The 26,931-nt window shown below is 45.0% G+C and overlaps 2 protein-coding genes across 3 annotated transcripts in view; one reads left to right on the top strand and one right to left on the bottom strand.

Annotated features, from left to right (window-relative positions):
- The window catches only part of LOC106570537 (inactive phospholipase C-like protein 2), a 47,924-nt gene extending 24,852 nt beyond the window's left edge, over positions 1–23,072 (top strand). Inside the window, 13 exon segments of the mRNA XM_045694907.1 lie at positions 199–300; positions 608–757; positions 4,036–4,196; positions 4,511–5,090; positions 5,355–5,954; positions 5,957–6,052; positions 6,120–6,566; positions 7,985–8,234; positions 8,522–8,808; positions 9,979–10,182; positions 10,865–10,940; positions 21,430–21,539; positions 21,674–23,072. Coding sequence (XP_045550863.1) covers positions 199–300; positions 608–757; positions 4,036–4,196; positions 4,511–5,090; positions 5,355–5,954; positions 5,957–6,052; positions 6,120–6,566; positions 7,985–8,234; positions 8,522–8,808; positions 9,979–10,182; positions 10,865–10,940; positions 21,430–21,539; positions 21,674–21,853 — 3,243 coding nt within the window. The 3' untranslated portion in view covers positions 21,854–23,072.
- A 1,553-nt stretch (positions 23,073–24,625) lies between these two features.
- The window catches only part of LOC106570538 (TBC1 domain family member 5), a 43,277-nt gene continuing 40,971 nt past the window's right edge, over positions 24,626–26,931 (bottom strand). For both annotated transcript variants that reach the window (XM_014142976.2, XM_045694906.1), the window contains 3 exons: positions 26,409–26,488; positions 26,061–26,264; positions 24,626–25,846 (listed from right to left, as the gene is read on the bottom strand). In XM_014142976.2, the coding sequence (XP_013998451.1) occupies positions 25,580–25,846; positions 26,061–26,264; positions 26,409–26,488 (551 nt within the window). In that variant the 3' untranslated portion in view covers positions 24,626–25,579. The remainder of the gene's footprint in view (positions 25,847–26,060; positions 26,265–26,408; positions 26,489–26,931) is intronic.

Raw genomic sequence — 26,931 nt, 5'->3', positions numbered from 1 at the left:
ATGGGTTATTGGTGAAGGTCAAAGGCACTCTGACACATGTTATCAGAAAGAACACCAACAAAGTGAAATGAGCCTGGGCTGGGCTGGGTAGGAGTGTAGGTTTATCTGTATTAATAAATCTCTCTCTCTCTACTTTCCCAATTTCCTCTTATCAATTCCCCACACATCCTCTCCTTCTCTCTCTCTCTCTCTCTGTAGGATGGGTCTCGTGCTGGTCGTGAGAGGAAGAAGACAGTCTCCTTCAGCAGCAGTCTCTCTGAGAGGAAGATCAGCAGCGCTGCAGACTGCATCAGCGCTATGGTGGGGAACATCACCCGTTACACACACTAGTTATAAACCAGTTACTACACTAGTTACACTTGTTACATTCTAGTTGTACAGTTCTGAAGTGGCAGTGTCTGTTGGTTTGTTTTTTATATAAGTGACTGAAATATAACTGGGGTGTATTCGTTAGTGCACACCGTAGCAAAACATTTCACAGCGGAAAACGAAAAAAAAAATGTTTCTTATTGGTCAAGTGCAGGTAGTCCCTCCCCGTTTCGGCCCATTTGCTTCCTAGTGAATAGGATCAAGGTATGTGCATGTTTGACGTCTCATCTGTCTCCAGATGGAGGGTACTGAGTTTCGGAAGGTGCGCTCCAACTCACGAGTCTACCAACGCTACTACCTGCTGGAGTCAGATCTGCAGGCCCTGCGATGGGAGCCCTCCAAGAAGGAGTCAGACAAGGCCCGCATCGCCGTCCCCTCCATCAGAGAGGTAGGTAGCTACACCCGTATCGCCGTCCCCTCCATCAGAGAGGTAGGTAGCAACACCCGTATCGCCGTCCCCTCCATCAGAGAGGTAGGTAGCTACACCCATATCGCCGTCCCCTCCATCAGAGAGGTAGGTAGCAACACCCGCATCGCCGTCCCCTCCATCAGAGAGGTAGGTAGCAACACCCGTATCGCCGTCCCCTCCATCAGAGAGGTAGGTAGCAACACCCGCATCGCCGTCCCCTCCATCAGAGAGGTAGGTAGCAACACCCGCATCGCCGTCCCCTCCATCAGAGAGGTAGGTAGCAACACCCGTATCGCCGTCCCCTCCATCAGAGAGGTAGGTAGCAACACCCGCATCGCCGTCCCCTCCATCAGAGAGGTAGGTAGCAACACCCGCATCGCCGTCCCCTCCATCAGAGAGGTAGGTAGCAACACCCGTATCGCCGTCCCCTCCATCAGAGAGGTAGGTAGCTACACCCGTATCGCCGTCCCCTCCATCAGAGAGGTAGGTAGCAACACCCGTATCGCCGTCCCCTCCATCAGAGAGGTAGGTAGCAACACCCGCATCGCCGTCCCCTCCATCAGAGAGGTAGGTAGCTACACCCGTATCGCCGTCCCCTCCATCAGAGAGGTAGGTAGCAACACCCGCATCGCCGTCCCCTCCATCAGAGAGGTAGGTAGCAACACCCGTATCGCCGTCCCCTCCATCAGAGAGGTAGGTAGCAACACCCGCATCGCCGTCCCCTCCATCAGAGAGGTAGGTAGCTACATCCATATCGCCGTCCCCTCCATCAGAGAGGTAGGTAGCAACACCCGTATCGCCGTCCCCTCCATCAGAGAGGTAGGTAGCAACACCCATATCGCCGTCCCCTCTGTCGTGTCTTTGGGGTACCATTAAACTGAAGACATGTTTATCAATTAACTCCCTGTAATTATTATCACGCGATTAAACTGATTAATCGTTTAATTGTAATTAACTAGGAGATCGGGGCACCAAGGAAAATATTCAGATTACAAAGCTATAATTTTCCTAATATAACCTTCCTATATTATAACATTATATATTATATTCTGTTATAGTATAGGCCGATTATCTTCTGGTTTAAATGGTGTATTTTACCTCGCGTCCAGTCTCATTCCAAACGTCGTAAATTGTTGTATCTGCACGAACCCAGTCTTTACTAAAATCATCCATACATCAATTGTCTTAAAATCATTTATTTACTAAACTAAGTAATTCACATAAAGTATACAAACAGTAATTATCATCACAAAGAATTGGTAGAGTAATGTGCCCTAGTGGCTAACAGGCATGGCTGGTGTCTTGTAGAACAATGGGTCATAAAATGTTCAGCTGAGGAGGTACACAGTTCATTAATATTAACAATTGACATGCTAATCCTTTGCACATGAACGCTCACTCATTTGAGAACAATTGCAATCAATATATATTTACGCTCAGTGTGTCGTCGGGATCCTTGTTGCAGCGTCGTTCTGATGGAGAGTTTTCTCTCTCTCTCTCTCTCTCTCTCTCGGTTAGAATGGATCTTTCAAAGCGACATTCATTAATGTCGTCATAGAATGGATGTTTCGTTGGTCTTCGCGTTCAATGATATAATTTACTTAGCTGCAGACTAATAATTAATATCAAAGACTTGTTCTTATTCTGTCGGTATCAATAGTCTAAAAGTTAACCACGTGGTATAGTTCACTTTCAGTAGAGTACTTGGATGGTCAAACCTATTGGCCAACTCACAATGGAGTGGAGGCCGGGTCTGTTAGACTAGTAAGTCAGGGGGGGTTTATAGTGAACATAGAACATGACGCCTGGTCCTGTCTGTGTCCCTGGGGGCGTGCCGATGACTGAGTTAAGCTTGGTACAGAAATCCAATTCTATCATATTAACATCAGTACATAGCATTTCAATGTATTACAAATAGCTTTATCCTTATTAATACATTCTATACAACCATGTGGATGCAAGTCTCAAGGCTGAGGCTATTATATAAACCGTTTTATGGTAATATGGCTATATTGTCTCTTCTGAGTATCACAAAATTGTACCAAGCGGACCAGTTCGTAGCTGGATTCTTCACCAATCTTCCATACCTTCTCCAGAACACAAATGTCGCTTGGCTCCCCAATTCTGTGAGTTGGAAGAATTTCCTGTGTCTCTCTATGGGCCATGTGGCAAGAGATTCTCCTGGAATGTTACCACTCCTTCCCACAGGGACTGGGTGGGGGAAGGTAGGTTGGGGGAGGGTGCAAGGGGGGAGGGGGTCAACTGTCCTCCCTGTACTCAAAGAGGCCAACGTCATGACACCTCCATCAGAGAGGTAGGTAGCAACACCCGTATCGCCGTCCCCTCCATCAGAGAGGTAGGTAGCAACACCCGTATCGCCGTCCCCTCCATCAGAGAGGTAGGTAGCAACACCCGTATCGCCGTCCTCTCCATCAGAGAGGTAGGTAGCTACACCCGCATCGCCGTCCCCTCCATCAGAGAGGTAGGTAGCTACACCCGTATCGCCGTCCCCTCCATCAGAGAGGTAGGTAGCAACACCCGTATCGCCGTCCCCTCCATCAGAGAGGTAGGTAGCAACACCCGTATCGCCGTCCCCTCCATCAGAGAGGTAGGTAGCAACACCCGTATCGCCGTCCCCTCCATCAGAGAGGTAGGTAGCAACACCCGTATCGCCGTCCCCTCCATCAGAGAGGTAGGTAGCAACACCCGCATCGCCGTCCCCTCCATCAGAGAGGTAGGTAGCAACACCCGTATCGCCGTCCTCTCCATCAGAGAGGTAGGTAGCAACACCCGTATCGCCGTCCCCTCCATCAGAGAGGTAGGTAGCAACACCCGTATCGCCGTCCCCTCCATCAGAGAGGTAGGTAGCAACACCCGTATCGCCGTCCCCTCCATCAGAGAGGTAGGTAGCAACACCCGCATCGCCGTCCCCTCCATCAGAGAGGTAGGTACACACCTAGGAGGAGACCCAAGTGGAGACAGCGATGTTATGAATCTTTATGGAGTTAACTCCTGATAAATGCAATGACGTCTGGTTTCCTGTAAAAAAAAACAGAGCAATTAAATGGAATGATCTGCAATAGATTTAAATGGAGTTTGCACTCATCAGGAATTGACTATTCTTCAGCACTGTCTTGGAGCCAAATATAACTCAGTCAGTGAATGGAACTGACTGAAACAATAAGAACTGTTAACTCCCATGTATACTGTTCTGTACTTGGTCTCATTTGATTGGATCCTTCTTTGTGTCTTTCTAGGTCCGCACCGGCCGCAACACAGAGACCTTTAGGACCAACGGTGTCTATGACCAGATCTCTGAGGACTGTGCCTTCTCTATCATCTATGGAGAGACCTATGAAGCTCTGGACCTGGTGGCTAACTCTGCAGAGGTGGCCAACGTCTGGGTCACTGGCCTGAGGTAGGATAGATGTCCACAATGTCTTGCTGGGTTGCCAGATCTGGACGTAGGATTCATGTACACAATGTCTTGCTGGGTTGCCAGATCTGGTTTTGCTTTAGTTTAAACAACTCTCCATGGCTAAGTGGTGTCATATCAAAAGGATGTCAAGATCCTTGAAGATGTAAATCTAGACTGACACCCAAATGGAACTCCCAGTTGGACAAGTGGAAGTGAATGAAAACAACTGGAACAGATGACTCCCATAGTATTTCCTACCCTGGTATCTTTTAATTATGACAATCTCTGTGCAATCCTTCTCTGTCTCATCCTAGGTATCTGATTCTGTATGGGAAGCATGCCATAGACATGATGGCCAGCAGTGAGGACAGCCTTCGTCTCGCCTGGCTAGCAGAGACATTTTCCTCTATGGTTGTCTCAGATGGACAGGGTGGAGGAGAGGTGGGGATCAGTTTGCGGTCGGCTGTAGGTCTGATCAGGAGTGTTAACCCTGGGGTGAGGAGTGAGAAAGTGGAACACCGGTTTAAGGAGCTCCATCGTGTCAAGGAGAGGATGAATGGGGCCGGGACATCTGGAGTTGGAACTGTGGCTGGAGCTGAAGCAAAGGTTGGGGCTTCAGTTGTAGCTGTGATTGGCTCAGGAGCTGGCGATGAGGATAGGGCTCCAGCTGTGACTGGAGCTGAGGAAAGGGATGGGGGTGAATCTGGAGCAAACACAGACACCAGAAGAGGGATAGAGGGCAGGGTAACCAAGGAGGAGTTCATTGAGGTCTTTCACGACCTTTGCACTCGACCAGAGATCTACTTCCTGCTGGTGCAGTTCTCTAGCAACAAGGAGTACCTGGATACCAAGGATCTGATGAGGTTCCTGGAGGTTGAGCAGGGCATGGCTCAGGTAAGGATGGCGAGGAGGACCAATTTTCTGTTCTACCAGTAGGACTGTTTCATGGGTTTGCTGTTCTACCAGTAGGACTGTTTCATGGGTTTTCTCTCCCTTTTTCTCTCTCTCTTTTTCTCTTCTATTGTCCCTCTTAGCTCTGTCTAGCTGATAAGAAATAAAGTGTCCCTCCAATAGACAGTGGTCGATTTAGAAATACAAATGACAATTTCACTTCAAGAGATGCTCATTTCTCTGTTCTCCTCTGCCCTCCGTGTCTAGGTGACTGAAGACACCAGTCTGGAGCTCATCCAATCCCACGAGCCGTCGGAGGAGGGACGTCGCCAAGGCTGCCTCTCATTGGACGGTTTCACCAGATATCTCACCTCCCTGGAGTCCCACCTGTTTGACCCGGAACACAGCCAGGTGTGCCAGGACATGAGCCAGCCCTTATCCCACTACTACATCAACTCCTCCCACAACACCTACCTCATTGAGGACCAGTTCAGGGGGCCCGCTGACATCACCGGCTACATCCGGGCTTTAAAGATGGGCTGCAGGTGTGTGGAGGTGGACGTGTGGGACGGCCCTGACGACGAACCTGTGGTTTATACCGGTCACACCCTCACCTCGCCTGTCAAGTTCAACTGTGTCCTGGATGTGATCGGCCGTTTTGCATTCGAGGCTTCGGAGTTTCCACTGATCCTGTGCTTGGAGAACCACTGCTCCCCCTGCCAGCAGAGAGTCATGCTCCAGCACCTGAGGAAGATACTGGGGGAGAGGTTGTACACGGAGCCCCTCAGGGAAGGGGAGGGGTACCTGCCCTCGCCTAATGCCCTGAGGGGCAAGATCCTGTTGAAGGGGCAGAAGTTGGAGGAGGGATGCGGGGGGGGGCGGAGGGGGATGTGACTGACGAAGACGAGGGGGCGGAGATGTGCCAGAGAATGAAGGCTGGTAACAGTGGAGAAGGAGAGGGGGGAGTGGGGGCAGAAAGGTGGAGGGGGTGGTGGTAGCATTAAATCCCTGACCCCTCCTACTACCCCTAAGCGGTTCCAGCTAGTAAAGGAGCTCTCTGACTTGGTGACTCTGTGCAAGTCAGTACGTTTCACAGACTTCCAGTTGTCGTTCTCTACCCAGAAACCCTGGGAGCTCTGCTCGTTCAACGAGACCCTGGCTGTGCGCTGCGCCAGCGAGCACCCGGGAGACTTTGTCAACTACAACAAGCGCTTCCTGTCGCGGGTCTACCCCAGCGCCATGCGCATCGACTCCAGCAACATGAACCCACAGGACCTGTGGAAGTGTGGTTGCCAGATTGTGGCTTTGAACTACCAGACGCCCGGGCTGATGATGGACCTTAACATCGCCTGGTTCCGCCAGAACGGGAATTGTGGGTACGTGCTGCGACCCGCCATCATGCGACAGGAGGTGTCGTATTTCAGCGCCGATACGAGAGACTCTGTGCCGGGTGTGTCCCCTCAGCTGCTCCATGTTAAGGTGAGTGGCTAGCAGATAGACAGCAGTGTTTTATTTATATCTGTTTAATAGAGGCTCCTATTCACTGCCTGGCTTGTTGGCTCCTTGATGGTTGAATGGTATTGTTTCAGTTATTTAGTACACTTCTCTTAATGGTATTGTTTCAGTTATTCAGTACACTTCTCTTAATGGTATTGGTTCAGTTATTCAGTACACTTCTCTTAATGGTATTGGTTCAGTTATTCAGTACACTTCTCTTAATGGTATTGGTTCAGTTATTCAGTACACTTCTCTTAATGGTATTGGTTCAGTTATTCACTACACTTCTCTTAATGGTTGAATGGTATTGGTTCAGTTATTCAGTACACTTCTCTTAATGGTATTGGTTCAGTTATTGAGTACACTTCTCTTAGTGGTTGAATGGTATTGGTTCAGTTATTCAGTACACTTCTCTTAATGTTATTGGTTCAGTTATTCAGTACACTTCTCTTAGTGGTTGAATGGTATTGGTTCAGTTATTCAGTACACTTCTCTTAATGGTATTGGTTCAGTTATTCAGTACACTTCTCTTAGTGGTTGAATGGTATTGGTTCAGTTATTCAGTACACTTCTCTTAGTGGTTGAATGGTATTGGTTCAGTTATTCAGTACACGTCTCTTAATGGTATTGGTTCAGTTATTCAGTACACTTCTCTTAATGGTATTGGTTCAGTTATTCAGTACACGTCTCTTAATGGTATTGGTTCAGTTATTCAGTACACGTCTCTTAATGGTATTGGTTCAGTTATTCAGTACACTTCTCTTAGTGGTTGAATGGTATTGGTTCAGTTATTCAGTACACTTCTCTTAGTGGTTGAATGGTATTGGTTCAGTTATTCAGTACACTTCTCTTAGTGGTTGAATGGTATTGGTTCAGTTATTCAGTACACTTCTCTTAGTGGTTGAATGGTATTGGTTCAGTTATTCAGTACACTTCTCTTAGTGGTTGAATGGTATTGGTTCAGTTATTCAGTACACTTCTCTTAGTGGTTGAATGGTATTGGTTCAGTTATTCAGTACACTTCTCTTAGTGGTTGAATGGTATTGGTTCAGTTATTCAGTACAATTCTCTTAGTGGTTGAATGGTATTGGTTCAGTTATTCAGTACACTTCTCTTAGTGGTTGAATGGTATTGGTTCAGTTATTCAGTACACTTCTCTTAGTGGTTGAATGGTATTGGTTCAGTTATTCAGTACACTTCTCTTAGTGGTTGAATGGTATTGGTTCAGTTATTCAGTACACTTCTCTTAGTGGTTGAATGGTATTGGTTCAGTTATTCAGTACACTTCTCTTAGTGGTTGAATGGTATTGGTTCAGTTATTCAGTACACTTGCATCAATCAAACAAATAAACAAACTAACAAACAGACAATCAATCAATAAAGCGGATCCATCCATGCAGGTGATCAGTGGTCAGAACCTCCCCCGTCCGAGGGGTTCTGGAGCTAAAGGAGATGTGGTGGACCCGTACGTCTACGTGGAGATCCACGGTATCCCTGCTGACTGTGCCGAGCGCCGCACCCGCACGGTGGTGCAGAACGGAGACAACCCCATCTTCGACGAGAGCTTTGAGTTCCAGATCAACCTGCCCGAGCTGGCCATGGTGCGCTTCGTGGTGCTGGATGATGAATTCATAGGGGACGAGTTCATAGGTTAGTAGTGGAGGGAGGGCGAAGGTCAGCTCTGCATTGACTGCTAGTCCGGTGTCCAGTCTGCTTTTGGTTGAGCTTGTCTGAAGCCAATAAATATTTGATTTGATACTACAACAACCTTTCAGCCATGTAAAGGTTATTGCTAGCTCACAAGCAAGTATCACTAGCTAAGATAAAGAACACTTTGTAGCAGTTAAAGAGTGAGTGAACATTCACTATCTTCTCATGGTCATTTCATTGTCTAACACTCTTGTACATCATTTGTAATCCCCCCTGTTTTACCACAGGTCAGTACACCATTCCCCTGGAGTGCCTACAGCCAGGCTACCGGCATATACCATTACAGTCACTGATGGGGGAGGACCTCCCGTACGCCATGCTGTTCGTCCATGTGGCCCTCACCAACCGGAGAGGAGGGGGAAAGCCCTACAAGCGGGGGCTGTCTATGCGGAAGGCGAGGCGAGGGAGGGACTACGCTGCACTCCGGGACCTGGGGATCAAAGAAGTGGACGAGGTTTTCAAAATGGCCGGCCCGCAACTGAAGGAGGCCACGGACCTGCGGGAGAACATGCAGGTGAGGCGGAAGGATAAACAGTAATTTATCAATCACAATTTTCACATTTCATGACTGAAATGCCTGTATACCTGTATTCACAACAGATGATGTCTAACTCAGAATAGACATGTCAATTTATGGTAGATTGAATCCTCCATGGGTTGGGTTCATCTCAGTGATCACTAAACTATGACCATAAAGATGGCTGATCATTCCTCCAGAGACATCAACTGACTTGCCTAGTTAAATAAAGGTTCAATCAAAAAAAACGGACATCAACAGGTTGAGACTGAGTGGCGGTAGACAACACAGAAGCAGTAGACAATCTCTCACTGGTTCTAAACTGGCTAGTTAGCCTGATCTATGAAGATCTGCTTTAGACTGACAGGTTATGGTTATGGTAAGCTGATGGTAAGGTGATGGTCCCTGTAAGCATTTAGTCTGGCTGTCTGAGTGATGTTAAGGACCTCTGATGTGTTTAGGCAGGAGATTCATGCTATGAGTCATCAGACTATGATGTTACCCTGATGTAGTAGACTGATGCACTAATGCAAAGAGGCCGTGAACACACACACACACACACACACACACACACACACACACACACACACACACACACACACACACACACACACAGTCTTGTACACACACACACCCCTAAACAGAAGTAAACACTGAAGGCAAGCACCATGACATCGAGAAGAGATTAGAACAATTTTCTATATTGTAAAAATGTATGTGATTTATTGGGCTTAATTTAATGTTAGGGTTAGGCATTACAGTTAACAGTGTGGTTAAGGTTAGGGTTAGGTTTCATGATGAAAAACACAAACCTGTGCTGTTAAATAAAACTGATTTGGATTTTAGCGGTTCAATGACCCCAATAAAACATGAATTCAATAGTACGGCAGTGATACGGTCGCTTTGTGGTTGTCACTTTAACCATCTCCCAATAAAGCTTCTCTAATTCAATCAGATGTTCTCAGTGATGGTATCCCAGGAAACCATGTCAGTTTGTTCCATGATTAAACCCCAGCAACTAATGGCTTAGTAGAGGATTACAGTATGATCCACAGAACACTATCACTAATACAGGACAAGCGGTACGTGAGTGTGTCTGTTTTTATATAGATGTGTGGGTGGGTGTTTTTCATAACCCCCCCCCCCGCTCTCTCTCTGTCCCTGTAGAACTCGGTGGCAGTGTTCAGGGAGCTGTGTGGGGTGTCAGCGGTGGCTAACCTCATGCAGTGTGTATTGGCCCTGGGATCCCGTGTGGTGGGGGCCGATGGGGACCCCCTGATGCTGTTTGAGCTGAGGGAGCAGTACCCCTCCATGGAGCCCCAAGGGCCCCTGCCAGACGTCCTACGCAGGGTGGTCTCCACCTACGAAACGGTGAGGATCGATCAATCAATCCTAGTCAATCCTTCACATTTTATTTATGTAGCGCTTTGGGTTTCCATTGAGAATAGTTGTGCAGGTTATAAGTTGATTGATTGATTCTTTGACTTGTTTTTAACCTCTTTCTCTACTTCCCTCTCTCTCCCTGCCACCATCTCTGTCACTGATTTAATTTACGTGATTACTTTCGCGTATGCCCCCAAAGTAGAGAGTGTGTGTGTGTGTGTGCATCCTCATTCCTGATGAATCAGAGTGAGGGAGTGCTCACCGTGTCTTCACGGGAGATAACTGTGCCTCTTTTCATTTCATTTTGAAAAATGATTAAAATCTCAATGTGAAAAAATGTGACACTCATTTAGTGTGGGTAATTTTTCAATGTTAAACAAGTGCAAAGAAATTTCCAGGTGAGAAATTGATATGTGTGTGTGTTGCGTGTGTGTGTTGCGTGTGTGTGTGTTGCGTGTGTGTGATTTGAGAGTGCATCCTCATTCCTGATGAATCAGAGTGAGGGAGAGCTCACCATGGCCCTGAATAGCATTAGCATAAATGAGCATCTTATTTCGCTAAGTGGATCTCATGCCTTGACTTGAATGCTTGGGTGAGAAATTAATAGGAGGAAGCTGTGGTGTGTGTGTGTGTGTGAATAATAGACTGATCTTGTGTACTCTGTCTACAGATGATCCAGGCGAGCAGAGCAGTGATGGAGCTGTCAGGCGGAGTCTACGACAGGATCCTACAAATACAGACAACAGGTGAGAGAGAGACATATTTCCCTCAGATTGCACAGACCCACAAAGAAATAGAAAACAAATCCAATTTTGATAAATATCTATTGGGTGAAATACCACAGTAGAATCAATGCAGAATCAAAATAGAACCAATGTAGAATCTAAACCCACACAAACACCCATAGAGAAATGCACCAAACAAATAGGTGTAGGACCTTAGCAATCTTCGCTGCACAGCCTTCTGAATGTAATTCTATGGGCCCATCTATCTCCTTCATCTGCGTCCACCTTGTTCGGAAGCGTTAGATAAAAGGACGTGCTAATTGACTGTCATATCCTTAAGGTTGACTGCATCATACACTGATCAGGGTCAAAGGTTGGTTGTTTAGTCAGGCATGACCAATGAAAAGCCCCTTTCACTGTTCAACTGTAAACAGCAGGACTGTTTGGTAAAAAGAGGAAGAGAAAGAGAGCTTGCTGTGCCATCACAGCAGCAAGATTTGTGACCTGTTGCCACAAGATAAGGGCAACCAGTGAAGAACAAACACCATTGTAAATACAACCCATATTTATGTTGATTTATTTTCCATTTTGTTCTGTATATAGACAATATGACATTTGAAATCGAGAGATTTCACTTGCTTTGACAACGTAAACATATGTTTCCCATCCCAATAAAGCCTATTAGAGAGAGAGAGAGAGAGAGAGAGAGAGAGAGAGAGAGAGAGAGAGAGAGAAACAGAAACACCCACCCATTGCTCTTTATGGTTGTGAGGTCTGGGGTCAGCTCATCAACCAAGAATTCACAAAATGGGACAAACACCAAATTGAGACTACATGCAGAATTCTGCAAAAATATCCTCTGTGTACAACGTAAAACACCAAATAATGCATGCAGAGCAGAATTAGGCCGATACCCACTAATTATCAAAATCCAGAAAAGAGCCTTTAAATTCTACCAACACCTAAAAGAAAGCGATTCCCAAACCTTCCATAACAAAGCCATCACCTACAGAGAGATGAACCTGGAGAAGAGTCCCCTAAGCAAGCTGGTTATGGGGCTCTGTTCACAAACAAACCCCACAGAGCCCCTGGACAGCAACACAATTAGACCCAACCAAATCATGAGAAAACAAAAAGATAATTACTTGACACATTGGAATGAATTAACAAAAAAACTGAGCAAAATAGAATGCTATTTGGCCCTAAACAAGTCTTTGAGTATGTACAGACTCAGTGAGCATTGCCTTGTGTAACAATTGCTTAACACTATGGGCTACTGTATGTTTAAACTTAAACTCTACTGGACAAGTTAGGCTCTCTACTGGACCAGTTAGGCTCTCTACTGGACCAGTTAGGTTCTCTACTGGACAAGTTAGGCTCTCTACTGGACCAGTTAGGCTCTCTATTGGACCAGTTAGGCTCTCTACTGGACCAGTTAGGTTCTCTACTGGACCAGTTAGGCTCTCTACTGGACCAGTTAGGCTCTCTACTGGACCAGTTAGGCTCTCTACTGGACCAGTTAGGTTCTCTATTGGACCAGTTAGGCTCTCTACTGGACCAGTTAGGTTCTCTACTGGACCAGTTAGGTTCTCTACTGGACCAGTTAGGCTCTCTATTGGACCAGTTAGGCTCTCTACTGGACCAGTTAGGTTCTCTACTGGACCAGTTAGGCTCTCTACTGGACCAGTTAGGCTCTCTACTGGACCAGTTAGGCTCTCTACTGGACCAGTTAGGTTCTCTACTGGACCTGTTAGGCTCTCTACTGGACCAGTTAGGCTCTCTACTGGACCAGTTAGGTTCTCTACTGGACCAGTTAGGTTCTCTACTGGACCAGTTAGGCTCTCTACTGGACCAGTTAGGTTCTCTACTGGACCAGTTAGGCTCTCTACTGGACCAGTTAGGTTCTCTACTGGACCAGTTAGGTTCTCTACTGGACCAGTTAGGCTCTCTACTGGACCATTTAGGCTCTCTACTGGACCAGTTAGGTTCTCTACTGGACCAGTTAGGTTCTCTACTGGACCAGTTAGGCTCTCTACTGGACCAGTTAGGTTCTCTACTGGACCAGTTAGGCTCTCTACTGGACCAGTTAGGTTCTCTACTGGACCAGTTAGGTTCTCTACTGGACCAGTTAGGCTCTCTACTGGACCAGTTAGGTTCTCTACTGGACCAGTTAGGCTCTCTACTGGACCAGTTAGGCTCTCTACTGGACCAGTTAGGCTCTCTACTGGACCAGTTAGGCTCTCTACTGGACCAGTTAGGCTCTCTACTGGACCAGTTAGGCTCTCTACTGGACCAGTTAGGTTCTCTACTGGACCAGTTAGGCTCTCTACTGGACCAGTTAGGTTCTCTACTGGACCAGTTAGGTTCTCTACTGGACCAGTTAGGCTCTCTACTGGAGCAGTTAGGCTCTCTACTGGACCAGTTAGGCTCTCTACTGGACCAGTTAGGTTCTCTACTGGACCAGTTAGGCTCTCTACTGGACCAGTTAGGCTCTCTACTGGACCAGTTAGGTTCTCTACTGGACCAGTTAGGCTCTCTACTGGACCAGTTAGGTTCTCTACTGGACCAGTTAGGCTCTCTACTGGACCAGTTAGGCTCTCTACTGGACCAGTTAGGCTCTCTACTGGACCAGTTAGGTTCTCTACTGGAGCAGTTAGGCTCTCTACTGGAGCAGTTAGGCTCTCTACTGGACCAGTTAGGCTCTCTACTGGACCAGTTAGGCTCTCTACTGGACCAGTTAGGTTCTCTACTGGAGCAGTTAGGCTCTCTACTGGAGCAGTTAGGCTCTCTACTGGACCAGTTAGGCTCTCTACTGGACCAGTTAGGTTCTCTACTGGACCAGTTAGGCTCTCTACTGGACCAGTTAGGCTCTCTACTGGACCAGTTAGGTTCTCTACTGGACCAGTTAGGTTCTCTACTGGACCAGTTAGGCTCTCTACTGGACCAGTTAGGTTCTCTACTGGAGCAGTTAGGCTCTCTACTGGACCAGTTAGGCTCTCTACTGGACCAGTTAGGCTCTCTACTGGACCAGTTAGGCTCTCTACTGGACCAGTTAGGTTCTCTACTGGAGCAGTTAGGCTCTCTACTGGAGCAGTAGGGAGAAATGAAAACCACACAACTGAATAATTTAGGAAAAGAATGCCAGCTTGTATTTTGTAAATAACAATACTAACAAAAAATGAATCACCTTGAGTAAATATTGATATGTGAAATTTGTTCAATGAGGTCAATGTGAATGAAATAAATGAATAGTACAATAGACTTAGATATCAGCCATATATCCCGCCTATAGTTTACTAGGGTGCACCCAACTCTATCTTAATCTGAGGGTCTGTCAGATTTATAAGTTCAATAGCAATACAATAAACATGAATCCACAGAAAAACCCAACCCAATTCACAAATACTGACTTATAAACCTCTATGAAATGGAATCAAATGTGAGTGACTGTGCCTGTCAATAAACACTGTCAGGTGTTTAAATGTAGCATGTGCTTATAACAATCCCACTGCAATGTATGATGCAATGATGTCTTGCAAGAAAAATCCTACCACATGGCATACTGCCCTGCATCCCACAGCTGGCTTGCTTCTGAAGCTAAGCAGGGTTGGTCCTGGATGGGAGACCAGATGCTGCTGGAAGTGGTGTTGGAGGGCCAGTAGGAGGCACTCTTTCCTCTGGTCTAAAAAAGATCCCAATTCCCCAGGGCCACTGCCCTGTGTAGGATGCTGTCTTTCGGATGGGATGTTAAACGGGTGTCCTGACTCTCTGTGGTCACTAAAGATCCCATGGTGCTTATGGTAAGAGTAGGGGTGTAAACACTGGTGTCCTGGCTAAATTCCCAATCTGGCCCTCATACCATCACGGCCACCTAATCATCCCCAGCTTCCAATTGGCTCATTCATCCCCCTCCTCTGTAACTATTCCCCAGGTTGTTGCGGTACATGAGAATGTGTTCTCAGTCCACTTACCTGGTAAAATAAAAAGTATGGCAGTACAAATTCAGTGTTCTCCAAGGAAAATAAGTCTTCACATGCAAATCTTCTTATTGATGTCCTGGGTTTGGGCGGCTCGCCCTCCTTGGTGGAACTAAATCCATACTCAAAAAAACCTGACTAAATCCTGGCGTCAATCTTTCCCTCAATCCCTTCACAGCACTTTTGTATAGATACGTGTTAATATTCAGTTTTATACAACTTCTCACAAATTGAAACTTTTTCTTCCATGGAATGGCAGAAGCTCTCCACATTCCGTGCAAGCTTTTTCCCCCGAATTTTGGCACCAACTTCTGTATAATGTGAGTTTTTAGTAGAGCGACGAAGAGAATATTGAGTCTTGATTGGCTCAAAATAAACTGCTCGTCATACAGCTTCTGACAGCTGATTTGTAATAGCTGTCAACTTAACCATATCAATATAGTATAATATGATTGGTTACTGGAATCTCACTCGTAAAGATAAGTATTCAACAGTAGTTGACCTGCGTTACACCTGCTATTGAGAGAGCCTGTCTTCTCCACGGCCTATGTGCACAGTGCCCACAAAATGAGGTGGAAACTGAGATGCACTTCCTAAACTCCTGCCAAATGTATGACCATATTATAGACACATATTACACAGACCCACAAATATTTCCAAAAACAAACCCGATTTTGATACTGTGTGCCATACCACAGTGTGCCATCACAGCAGCAAGATGTGTGACCTGTTGCCACAAGAAAAGGGCAACCAGTAAAGAACAAACACCATTGTAAATACAACCCATATTTATGCTTATTTATTTTCCCTTTTGTACTATTTGCACATTTGAAATGTCTTTATTCTTTTGGAACTTTTGTGAGTAATGTTTACTGTAATTTTTTTTGTTTTTCACTTTTGTTTATTATCTATTTCACTTGCTTTGGCAATGTAAACATGTTTCCCATGCCAATAAAGCCCCTTGAATTGAATTGGAGAGAGAGAGAGGCAGGCCTCATCACGTGACTGAAAGCAACATCAACGGTGATGAAATTGGAGTTGTCTATGGCTAGTTAGGTGGTTAGAGAGCATGATTGTTTTCTTTAGTGATCTGACTCAATGTCAACAGTCCAGTAGTCGTGAGAAAGACTTGCCTACAGGCCCTGCCAACCGACTCTCCAGCTAAGACCTCATCAACAACAGCCTGAAGCCTTTAGTCTGCTGAAACTTTCATGGTTGTCTCAAATGGCACCCTATTCCCTATATAGTGCACTACTTTTGACCAGAGTCCTATGGGCCATTTGGAACGCACGCCATGTCTCCACCTCATCCATCACAGGAACTATTTTCATCCTGGCTCTGAGGGAGATTTGTCCATATGTTAATATTAGATGAGTTTGTTTATTGACTGAGCTCTTGATTTATGTAGTTTGTGTTGGCGTAAGCTCTGAGTACAGGTCAAGAATCAGTTTATCCTCCCCAAATCGCATCCTTAACCAATAGGGATGGAAATACAAAACTGACCTTAGATCAGTCTCTTGGTGTAACTTGGCGGAGCAAGGTTTGTTTACCCTGCGGCGACTCGGCATCATGGGAAGGCTGACAACTTGGCATCAATCCCATAATGACAAAATGAAAACAGGTTTTTAGAAATAAAAAACAGATACCTTATTTACATAAGTATTCAGACCCTTTGCTATGGGACTCAATTGAGCTCAGGTGGATCCTGTTTCAATTGATCATCCTTGAAATGTTCCTACAACTTCATTGGACTTCTGTGGTTAATTTGATTGATTGGACAGGCACACATCTGTCTATCATTCTTAAATGGAAGAAGTTTGGAACCACCAAGACTTTGGCTGCCTGGCCAAACTGAGCAATCAGGGGAGAAGGGCCTTTATCAGGGAGGTGACCTCTTAAGAACCTGATGGTCACTCAGAGTTCCTCTGGAGATGGGAGAACGTTCCAGAAGGACAACCATCTCTGCAGCACTCCACCAATCAGGCCTTTATGGTAGAGTGGCCAGACAGATGCCACTCCTCGGTAAAAAACACATGCCCGCTTGGATTTTGCCAAAAAACACTTAAAGGACTCTCAGACCATGAGAAACAAGATTCTCTGGTCTGATGAAACCAAGATTGAACTCTTTGGCCTGAATGCCAAGCATCACGTCTGGAGGAAACCTGGCACCAGCCCTACGGTGAAGCATAATGGTGGCAGCATCATGCTGTGGGGATGTTTTTCAGCGGCAGGGACTGGGAGAGTAGTCAGGATTGCAGGAAAGATGAATGGAGCAAAGTACAGAGAGATGCTTGATGAAAACCTGCTCCAGAGTGCTCAGGACCTCAAACTGGAGCAAAGGTTCACCTTCCAACAGGACAAAGACCCTAAGCACACGGGCAAGACAATAGAGGAGTGGCTTCAGGACAAGTCTCTGAATGTCCTTGAGTGGCCCAGCCAGAGCCCGGACTTGAACCCGATCAAACATGTCTGGAGAGACCTGAAAATAGCTGTGCAGCAACGCTCCCCATCGGATCCGCAGAGAAGAATGGGAGAAACTCCCCAAATACAGGTGTGCCAAGCTTGTAACATCATACCCAAGAAGACTCGAGGCTGTAATCGCTGCCAAAGGTGCTTCAACAAAGTGCTGAGTAAAAGGTCTGAATACTTATGTAAGTGTGATATTTCATTTTTTTTTAAATGCTAACAGTTCTAAAAAAGACTTTGCTTTGTCATTATGGGGCATTGTGTGTAGATTGAGGGGGAAAATGTGTAGAAAGTCAAGGGGTCTGAATACATTCTGAATGCACTGTATTCACACCCCTTGACTTTCTACACATGTTGTTACAGCCTGAATTTAAAATGGATGACATTGAGATTTTGTGTCACTGACCTACACCATGTCAACATTTTTACAAATTCATTTGAAATGAAAAGCTGAACTGTCTTATGTATTCAACCCCTTTGTTATGACAAGCCTAAATATGTTCACAAGCAAAAATGTGCTGAACAAGTCACAACATTTTTCATGGACTCACTCTGTGTGCAATAATAGTGTTTAACATGATTTTTGAATGACTACCTCATCTCTGTATCCAACACATACAGATAAATGTAAGGTACCTCAGTCAAGCAGTGAATTTCAAACACAAAGACCAGGGAGGTTTTCCAATGCCTCGCAAAGCAGGGCAACTATTGGTAGATGGGTAAAAACATGTAAAAGCAGACACTGATTATATCTTTGAGCAAAATGAAGTTATTAATTACACTTTGGATGATGTATCAATGCACTCAGTCACTACAAAGATACAGGCGTCCTTCCAAACTCCGTAGCCGGAGAGGAAGGAAACCGCTCAGGGATTTCACCATGAGGGCAATGGTGACTTTAAAACAGTTTAATGGCTGTGATAGAACACTGAGGATGGATCAACATTGTAGTTACTCCACAATACTAACCTAATTGACAGAGGGAAAGCCTGTACAGAATAAAAAAATATTCCAAAACATGCATCCTGTTTGCAACAAGGCAGTAATACTGCAATACATGTGCCAAAGCAATTAACTTGTCCTGAATATAAAGTGTTATGTTTGGGGCAAATCCAACACAGCACATTACTGAGTACCACTCTCAATATTTTCAAGCATAGTGGTGTCTGCATCATGTTATGGGTATCCTTGTAATCTTTAAAGAATGGGTTTTTTTAAGTATAAAAAAAGACACGGAATGGAGCTAAGCACAGGACAAATCCTAGAGGAAAACCTGGTTGTCTACTTTCCACCAGACAATAGGAGATGAATTCACGTTTCAGCAGGACAATAACCTAAAACACAAGGCCAACTACACTGAAGTAGCCAGTGAATGTTCCTGAGTGGCGGAGTTACATTTTTTACATGAAAATATACATCAAGACCTGAAAATGGTTGTCTAGCAATGATCAACAACCAACTTGACAGAGTTTGAAGAATTTTGAAAAGAATAATGGGCAAATGTTGCACAATCCAATTGTGGAAAGCTCTTAGAGACTTACCCAGAAAGACTCACAGCTGTAATCACTGCCAAATGTGATTCTAACATGTTTTGACTCAGGGGGTTGAATACTTAATGAAGATGTGTTTTATTTTCCATACATCTTTACAAAATGTTAGAATTTCTCTTCCACTTTGATATTAGAGTACTTTGTGTAGATGACAAAAAAATTACATTCATTTGAATCCCACTTTATAATGCAACTAAATGTGGAAAAATTCAAAGGGTGTTAATACTTTCTGAAGGTTCTGTAGATCAGTGTTTGTATTTATTATGGATCCCCATTAGCTGTTGCCAAGGCAGCAGCTAGTCTTCCTAGGGTCCTGCAAAATTAAGGCAGTTTATGCAATTTTAAAAACAGTACAATATTCACAAGACACTGTGTGCCCTCAGGCCCCTACTCCATACCTACAGTACAAAATCCATGTGTATGTGTGTGATTGTATAGTGCGTATGTGTGTGTGTGTGTGTGTGTGCGCATGTGCTTGTGTTGCTTCACAGTCCCCGTTGTTCCATAAGGCTTAGAGAGCGAGAGATATATGAATGGCTTAATAGCTAGAGGAGAGATGACAAGTTTGATAAATTGATGTATTTCAGCGAGTGGAAGACCGGTGATAGAAAAATGGAGTGATTATGTAGATATGGCCAAACACCCCAGAGTCTGCTCCCAGTCTCCTCTGAGATTTTCATCTCAGCTCACCTGAGTTCAACCCTTTTATTCTCAGATAAATATGAAAAATGAAAATTGTGTGTTTGTGTCAAATAAAGTAAAATGTTATTTGTCACATGCTTGGTAAACAGGTGTAGACGAACAGTGAAATGCTTATGGGTCCTTTTCCAACAATACAGAGTTAAAAGAGAACTAGTGACACGAGGAACAAATACACGGTGAATAACCAACAATAATCAGTAAAAATACCATGGCTATATACAGGCAGTACCATAAATCAGTAAAAATACCATGGCTATATACAGGCAGTACCATAAATCAGTAAAAATACCATGGCTATATACAGGCAGTACCATAAATCAGTAAAAATACCATGGCTATATACAGGCAGTACCATAAATCAGTAAAAATACCATGGCTATATACAGGCAGTACCATAAATCAGTAAAAATACCATGGCTATATACAGGCAGTACCAGTACCAAGTGGATGTGCAGGGGTACGAGGTCATTGAGGTAGATACAATATGTTCATGGAGGTAGTGGTAAAGTGACTTGGCAACAGGATAGATAAGACAGTAGCAGCAGCAGAGTGTGTACAAGTCCAGTTTGTGTGGATAGAGTCCAAGCAAGAGTTAGTGGAAGAAAGGTTCAATGCAGGTAGTCCGGGTAGCCATTTGATTAGCTATTTAGCAGACTTGTTTAGCAGCCTTATGGCTTGGGTGTAGAAGCTGTTTAGGATCCTGTTGGTTCCAGACTAGGTGCATTGGTACTGCTTGCCGTGTGGTAGCAGAGAACAGCCTATGGCTTGGGTGGCTGGAGTCTGAATTTTTGGGCCTTCCTTGACACCGCCTGGTATAGATGGCCGGGAGCTCGGTACTTTTTTTGGTGGGGGGGGGTTTGAATGTTTGGGCAGTATCAGGCAGTGTTCTGGCCAGTGCTGATGTTCCCTCTCTCTCCGTCCTGTCGGTTCTGCTCGGTTATACAGGGAAATGGAACATTTCCCACATGCACACACACGTAACGGAATGCCCTGGCACTCAAGCCTCAAGTCGCCTAGCAACTGCACTGGCAGGCAGGCAGCCAATGTGGTGTGTGTGTGTGTGTGTACAGTATATATGAAATTCTGTGTAATTGTGTACTATTGAATGTTGAAGTTAGTGAGTTGTTTTCAGGTGTGTGTGTGTGCAAGAGAGAAAATTGAAGTAAAATATACTGAGTTGCATTCAGGTCTGTGTTGGCGGTGGTGTTGCTCAGGATGCTGTGTTTAAAAGTCCCCTCACATTATCGCTGGTTTTGACTAGATGGTATACAGCCATGGACGGAAGGTCTTTTCGTAGCAGGTTAGGAGAGCTTACAGCGCGTGCTCTGTGTTAACCCACTTCTTCGTCTCCATGGAGATGGTGACAGAGTGTGACAGTGTCCCGGGGCAGACAGAGGAAGCGACACAACACCACAGTCAATCTGGCCAGAGGGAAGAGAGGACAAGGTGTCTGCCTGTCACTCTTGAATCTCTCTTGTTCTCTTTCCCTCTCTCTCTCTCTTTAATTGAAGCTAGGATTAAACCAAAAGGCACATTGTAGACCAGCACATTTTACTGTAGACAATGCAGATTGCATTCACAGATAAACACTGTAGATTTCGGCTCAACCGTAAAACTACCTTTAGAAGTAAAAAAAAAATCAATGCACTTTCTTATTTTATTCAGATCTCTTAACTCTCTACCTTTCTCTGTGTAGTGTAATAGACTGGTTAAGACTTGATCGCCGGCCTTGGACCTTGGTTAAGACCTGGAGAGGTTGACAGAGGGAAAGGTTCAACATTGCTAATAAGTGTGTGTGTGTGTGTCGTCCCCTAGCCATGAAGTTCCATGAGACGTTGCATTCCATTGCAGTGAAGGAGGGGCTTAACGATCGTAAGGTCACCAGAGCTGTGGAGAGTTTCAGCTGGAACATCACCATACTGAAGGTGAATCTACACACGCACTGTCACGCACAGCAGACCAAAGACAACCACAGAACAGTGCCAGTCTGTTTCCATATTAGCCAACTCCAACAAACCTCTCTCTCCTATCTTCCCCCTTCTCCCACTCGCTCTCTCAGGGGCAGGCAGACCTTCTGAAACGGGCTATGACAGAGGTGCAGGAGAACATGAAGCAGGTACACTATGCTGCCCTGACCTCTAACCTTAGTAAGGGTGTGACAGGAGAGGCGACCCGCCCCCGACGCAGCCTGGACACCATCCAGGAGAGAGCTACAGCTCCGGCTAGAGGTTCCCCTTAGGTACAGGTCTAGGACCAGCTTACCCGCCTCAAATTATATATTAAATCAAAAGGGGGGAAACGTAAAAACCTGACCTTAGATCAGTTTCTAAGGGCACCGTCATCCTTCTGAGGATCGGCAGGTTGGCCAGAACTGACAACCAAGTTGCTACGCACACTCGAAAGTGAATGGCTCCTTCATCTAACCGGGTTAGGGCCTGTTGGAGTCTAGTTGGCTATTCTCTCCACACAACGATGAACAGAAGATGGACTAAAACAATTCAAGAAAAATATTCCTGTTATACCACTGTCAGGAGGGAGGAGAACGTCGGAGACAGGAAAGAAGTCAGAGACAATCAGAATGGCCTGTCCCTGAATGTAGCTGGAAATATGTTTTTAATCCTCCTCTGTGAAGTGTTTGTTATTTCTGGAGCTGGATTCAATCTGTATCGCAGAACATCCGTTTTAAAATGTTTTGAGCCGACATACAGTATGAAGCGACCACAGGAATATTGACTTTAATTGTCAAATCGCGCTATAAAGCGTCTCTTCAGCACTATGGATTGAATGGAGTCCTTGTTTTTTGTTGGGGGAAGTGGAGGGCTTTCAGGGCGATAAACTACAGAACAAAGTGAAACTGAATGAGACAGAAGTGATAACATGCGTGTGGGAGGAGGCTGATTCAGAATGTGTGTGAAAGTGTGACTGCTACCAATATAATATGCTAGTTAGCAGACAATTTTATACAAAGCGACTTACAGTAGTGCGTGCTACAATCCTGAAGTTGCAAACACCAACTGAGCCACTTCAGCTTCTCCAGGTGCAGTGGAACAAAAGAATGTAGATGTGTACACAGAATTAGAATGAGTAGAATGGGAATCCCCATTCATGTCAATTACACCGTAACGGATGTGTCAGCCTTTAGTGTCTGTCTGCAGGATTTCACTCCCTTGTACTTGACAGATGCATTAAGGCTGCTGATTAGTAAGGAACTCCCCTCACCTATGGATGTGTATATTGTTGGGATAGGGTTAATGATCGAACTCAACCAGAATGTTAATGCCTCAACTGTATGATCAAAAACAACAGTATTTCAAATACTCCTTCCATAGCACCTTGACCAATGCTTTTCTAGGTGGTTGTGTCACACATTACAGTATTATCCTCATTCTGTAAAACGTTACTGGATTTTTACAAAATGGTGACTTCAGATAATAAAAAATAAAAAAACATTCCTGATACTGATGTCCATGGTTTACCGTCAGATAGCGTGACGAATCAGTCTGTAGACTCCACCTGTCAGAAGACAATTGTTGTCCTCTTGAAAACCTGGATGCTGTAGGATGATTCCTTGTTTCATGGTAAATTGACATCAATATCTCCTTCAAACCATATCCATTACAACAACCAACCAGTAAGCAAATAAACCAGTTACTTCAATCATAAAACCCTGCTTTTTACACACACACACACACACACACACACACAGCTTTGACCATTTGCTCAACTGATAGCCAGCTGGCCACACATGCAATCAACAAAGAGAAGCCAAAGTATTGGATATCCACTGGAATTTTCAAATGTCACTTACAACAGTGGAGGCTGCTGAGGGGAGGAAGGCTCATAATGGCCAGAATGAAATCAAGCATGTTTTTGTGTTTGATACCATTCCTTTCATTCCATTCCAGCCATTTATGAGCCGTCCCCCCCTCAGCAGCCTCCACTTATGAGCATTGTTTACCCTTCTTCATTGCATGTTTTGTTTGTTTTTAGTTAGCATTGCCAATTTAAATATTAGTTGTACAATTCAGCATGTTGCTAGCACTTGTACAATGTCCTGTTGAAAAACCATTCTCTCCCCCTCTGAACATGACATAGGCATACTGTAACGAGCATTTTATTGGTCTATAGATAACCATCTCTCTGCTGTAGGGACATCCCTTGTGTGTGCAATGCTTTACTTGGCTACCCCAGGAAGCAAGATAAATACAAGGACATCAGAAATAATCAAATCTTATTACATGGAATAGATTATTTTTTAAAGCCCGTTTTCCTTAATTTAATAATTTCACATTAATGCAGCTGTATTGGGTTAAAATTGTATCTTTAAACAAAAATGTAAAGAAGAAGTGAGTCAGTTAAACTTATGGATCACATCCCTTTAGCGGGATCGATTTGACAACATCCGGTGAAATGGCAGAGCGTCAAATTCAAATCAAATAATAAACTTTCATGAAATCACACATGCAATACACCAAATTAAAGCTACACTTTTTGTTAATCCAGCCGCGGTGTCAGATTTCATAAAGGCTTTACGGCGAAAACAAACCATGCTATTATCTGAGGACAGCACCCCATCAAACAAAGACAGACAATCATAATTCAACCCGCCAGGCGCGACACAAAACTAAAAAATAACGATATAATTCATGCCTTACCTTTGACGAGCTTCTTCTGTTGGCACTCCAATATGTCCCATAAACATCACAAATGGTCCTTTTGTTCGATTAATTCCGTCGTTATATATCCAAAATGTCCATTTATTTGGCGCATTTGATCCAGAAAAACACTGGTTCCAACACACACTATATGACTCCAAAATATCTCATAAGTAATCTTTGTCCAAATATTTCAATCAACTTTCCTAATACAACTTTAGGTATTTTTTTACGTAAATAATCGATCAAATTTAAGACGGGATAAACTGTGTTCAATACCGGACGAAAACAAAGAAAGCACGTTCCAGGTCACGCGCACCAAAACATTAGAGTGCACCTGGTGTGACACAGGAAAATAACAGGGCTACTCATTTATTTCTCTAAAGAAAAACATCCATTTCTAAAGACTGTTGACATCTAGTGGAAACTCACAGACTTTATTCAAACAGTTTTAGAAACTTTAGAGTTTTCTATCCAAATATACCAATTGTATGCATATCCTAGCTTCTGGGCCTGAGTAGCAGCCAGTTTACTTTGGGCACACTTTTCATCCGGATGTGAAAATAGCGCCCCCAAGCCATAAGAAGCTTTAATCTGTCAATGGTTTCCAGGCACTGGTTAAGAGTAGGTAGAAGTTGCCTCCTAACAACTGATACAGGATCAGCTATTGTACCATCCCCCTAATGGTAGGTGTAGGACTGCCGATTGGTTAGGAGCAACTTCTACCTCGAAACAGTTAAAGGACAATCAATCAGAGGCGGTGAATGGAGGTAAGACAAGAGAAGCTCTTTAGACACAGGCATTAGATACAGACAAGAGGTATGGGACAGACTGCTCCCCTACCTGGAGAAACAGGGTACTACCCTACCATTACTACATACAGAGAAGGGAAAGGCATCCCTCACACTGATAAATGCACTATGAATTCCAGTTCCTGAGGGTAGCCTGTGGTGAACTGTCTTGTAGCACCCTCGTGTGGCAGAAATAGGTATCATCATTAAAGTCACAGGTGGGGCTGGATAAGCACTAAGGCCCAAGCATTCAGGAGAAGAGGCTAGGCATAAGAGAGATCTATGGTATTCATGAAGGAATACAGAGCAGGTGAGATAAGGTATTGGTAGGCTGCCATAGTCCAGCCCACATTGGCAAGTTTGATCCAGCAGTGGCGAGTTGGTTTTCCTGTGTAGGGCAGCATATCCTCCAGGCTGGGATGAATCCCTCCAAATGGTTAAGGTGGGGGATTAGGGAGTAGATCAACTTATCCTAGATCTCTGGTTAGTGGTAACTCCCACCCAGATCAGTGAAGTCCATCACAGGTCCTGGGAGTTGACAATGGCGAAGTCTGAGTCTTTGCTGTGAATGCTGTCCTCGTCTGGGCTGGAGGAACCCGACGCTGCACCCATCAGGGGGTCCTGGAACGGCTCCACCCTGACCGAGCCATGGAGCTGTCTGATTGGAGGGGTCCTCTCCACCCCTCCCTCGGTGGGCTGCAGCTCTCCGTCCTGAGAGACCAGAATGTAGTCATCCCAGTTCCTCCCCTCCGAGCCCCCACACAGAGAGCACTCTGGGGGAGACGCCTGCAAAAGGGAGACAAGGGGCTTGTTCAACACTGCTGTTGACTGGCTGATCTACAAATCACCTTCCATCATAAATAACTACTAGTATTATTTGTAGATCAGTCACAATATACCCACAAGTCATCACAGATTTTCAAGCATAGGGAAAGATACCAAAGTATGCAAGGGTACACTGCAAACATGAGTCTACGTATTAATACAACCATGTGTTCACCTGTTGCTCTGGTGGTGCGTGCTCCAGCTCTTCCTCCTGTTCTCCATCAGCGTCGCCACGCTGCGGCGCGGCCAGGTAAGGCTGGTCTTCATGGTGACTGTTGGCGTGGTCATAGTGGTCATCAGCGATGGTGATCTCCTCGTTCTCCTCAGCCTCCAGCAGGCTCTGGTTGAAATGCAGCGCTCCCTTCAGGATGTCCTTGATCTGACGGATTCATTCATAAACACACAGAGCAAGTCATGATGAACACACACAGATGTACTACACATATGGTCAAAATGCTAACTCAGAGGCGCTAACATGCACCCCCACCCACCCACCCACTTATGTGGCACTGCTGTCCAGTACCTGCTTAAGTCCAGCCAGTGACACCAACACCTCATCCTCTTTCTCCAGGTGCTCCTGTAGGATCACCTCCTGGATCCTACCTGAGGAGAGAGACAGATCACAAGCTAGGTTTCCATCCAACTGGTGACCGATTTTCATGCTGAATATTCTAAAATACGCATAAAAACAATGTGCATTTTCCCATCAGAAATGTTTCCATCGAATTGTTGCTATTAAATTCCCATGTACCGAATGAAAAATGCAAGTTAAATGGGTTTCCATCGCATTTTCAACTTTACTGATGGTTTTGTCACAAACTGTTGTGTTGTACAGTGAATGTGCCCACTCTGGTCTTGGCACATGCGCTCTAGCCTACAGCTGGCAGATACAGTGCGGGTAGGCTACCTACATGAGATTATTATGGATAAGAGCGATATTTGTATCTGTCAAACAGCAGCCAAGCATCGATCATCATGTCACCAGAATAAGACCCTCAATATTTATTGGAAAGGAGCATCATCACCTTGTACTTTCACCACCCTGT

The sequence above is a fragment of the Salmo salar genome, chromosome ssa14 (assembly GCF_905237065.1).
Source record: "Salmo salar chromosome ssa14, Ssal_v3.1, whole genome shotgun sequence".
Taxonomy (NCBI): Eukaryota; Metazoa; Chordata; class Actinopteri; order Salmoniformes; family Salmonidae; genus Salmo; species Salmo salar.
Note: the sequence above shows the minus strand (reverse complement) of the source record. Positions and strands in the feature narration are given on the sequence as shown.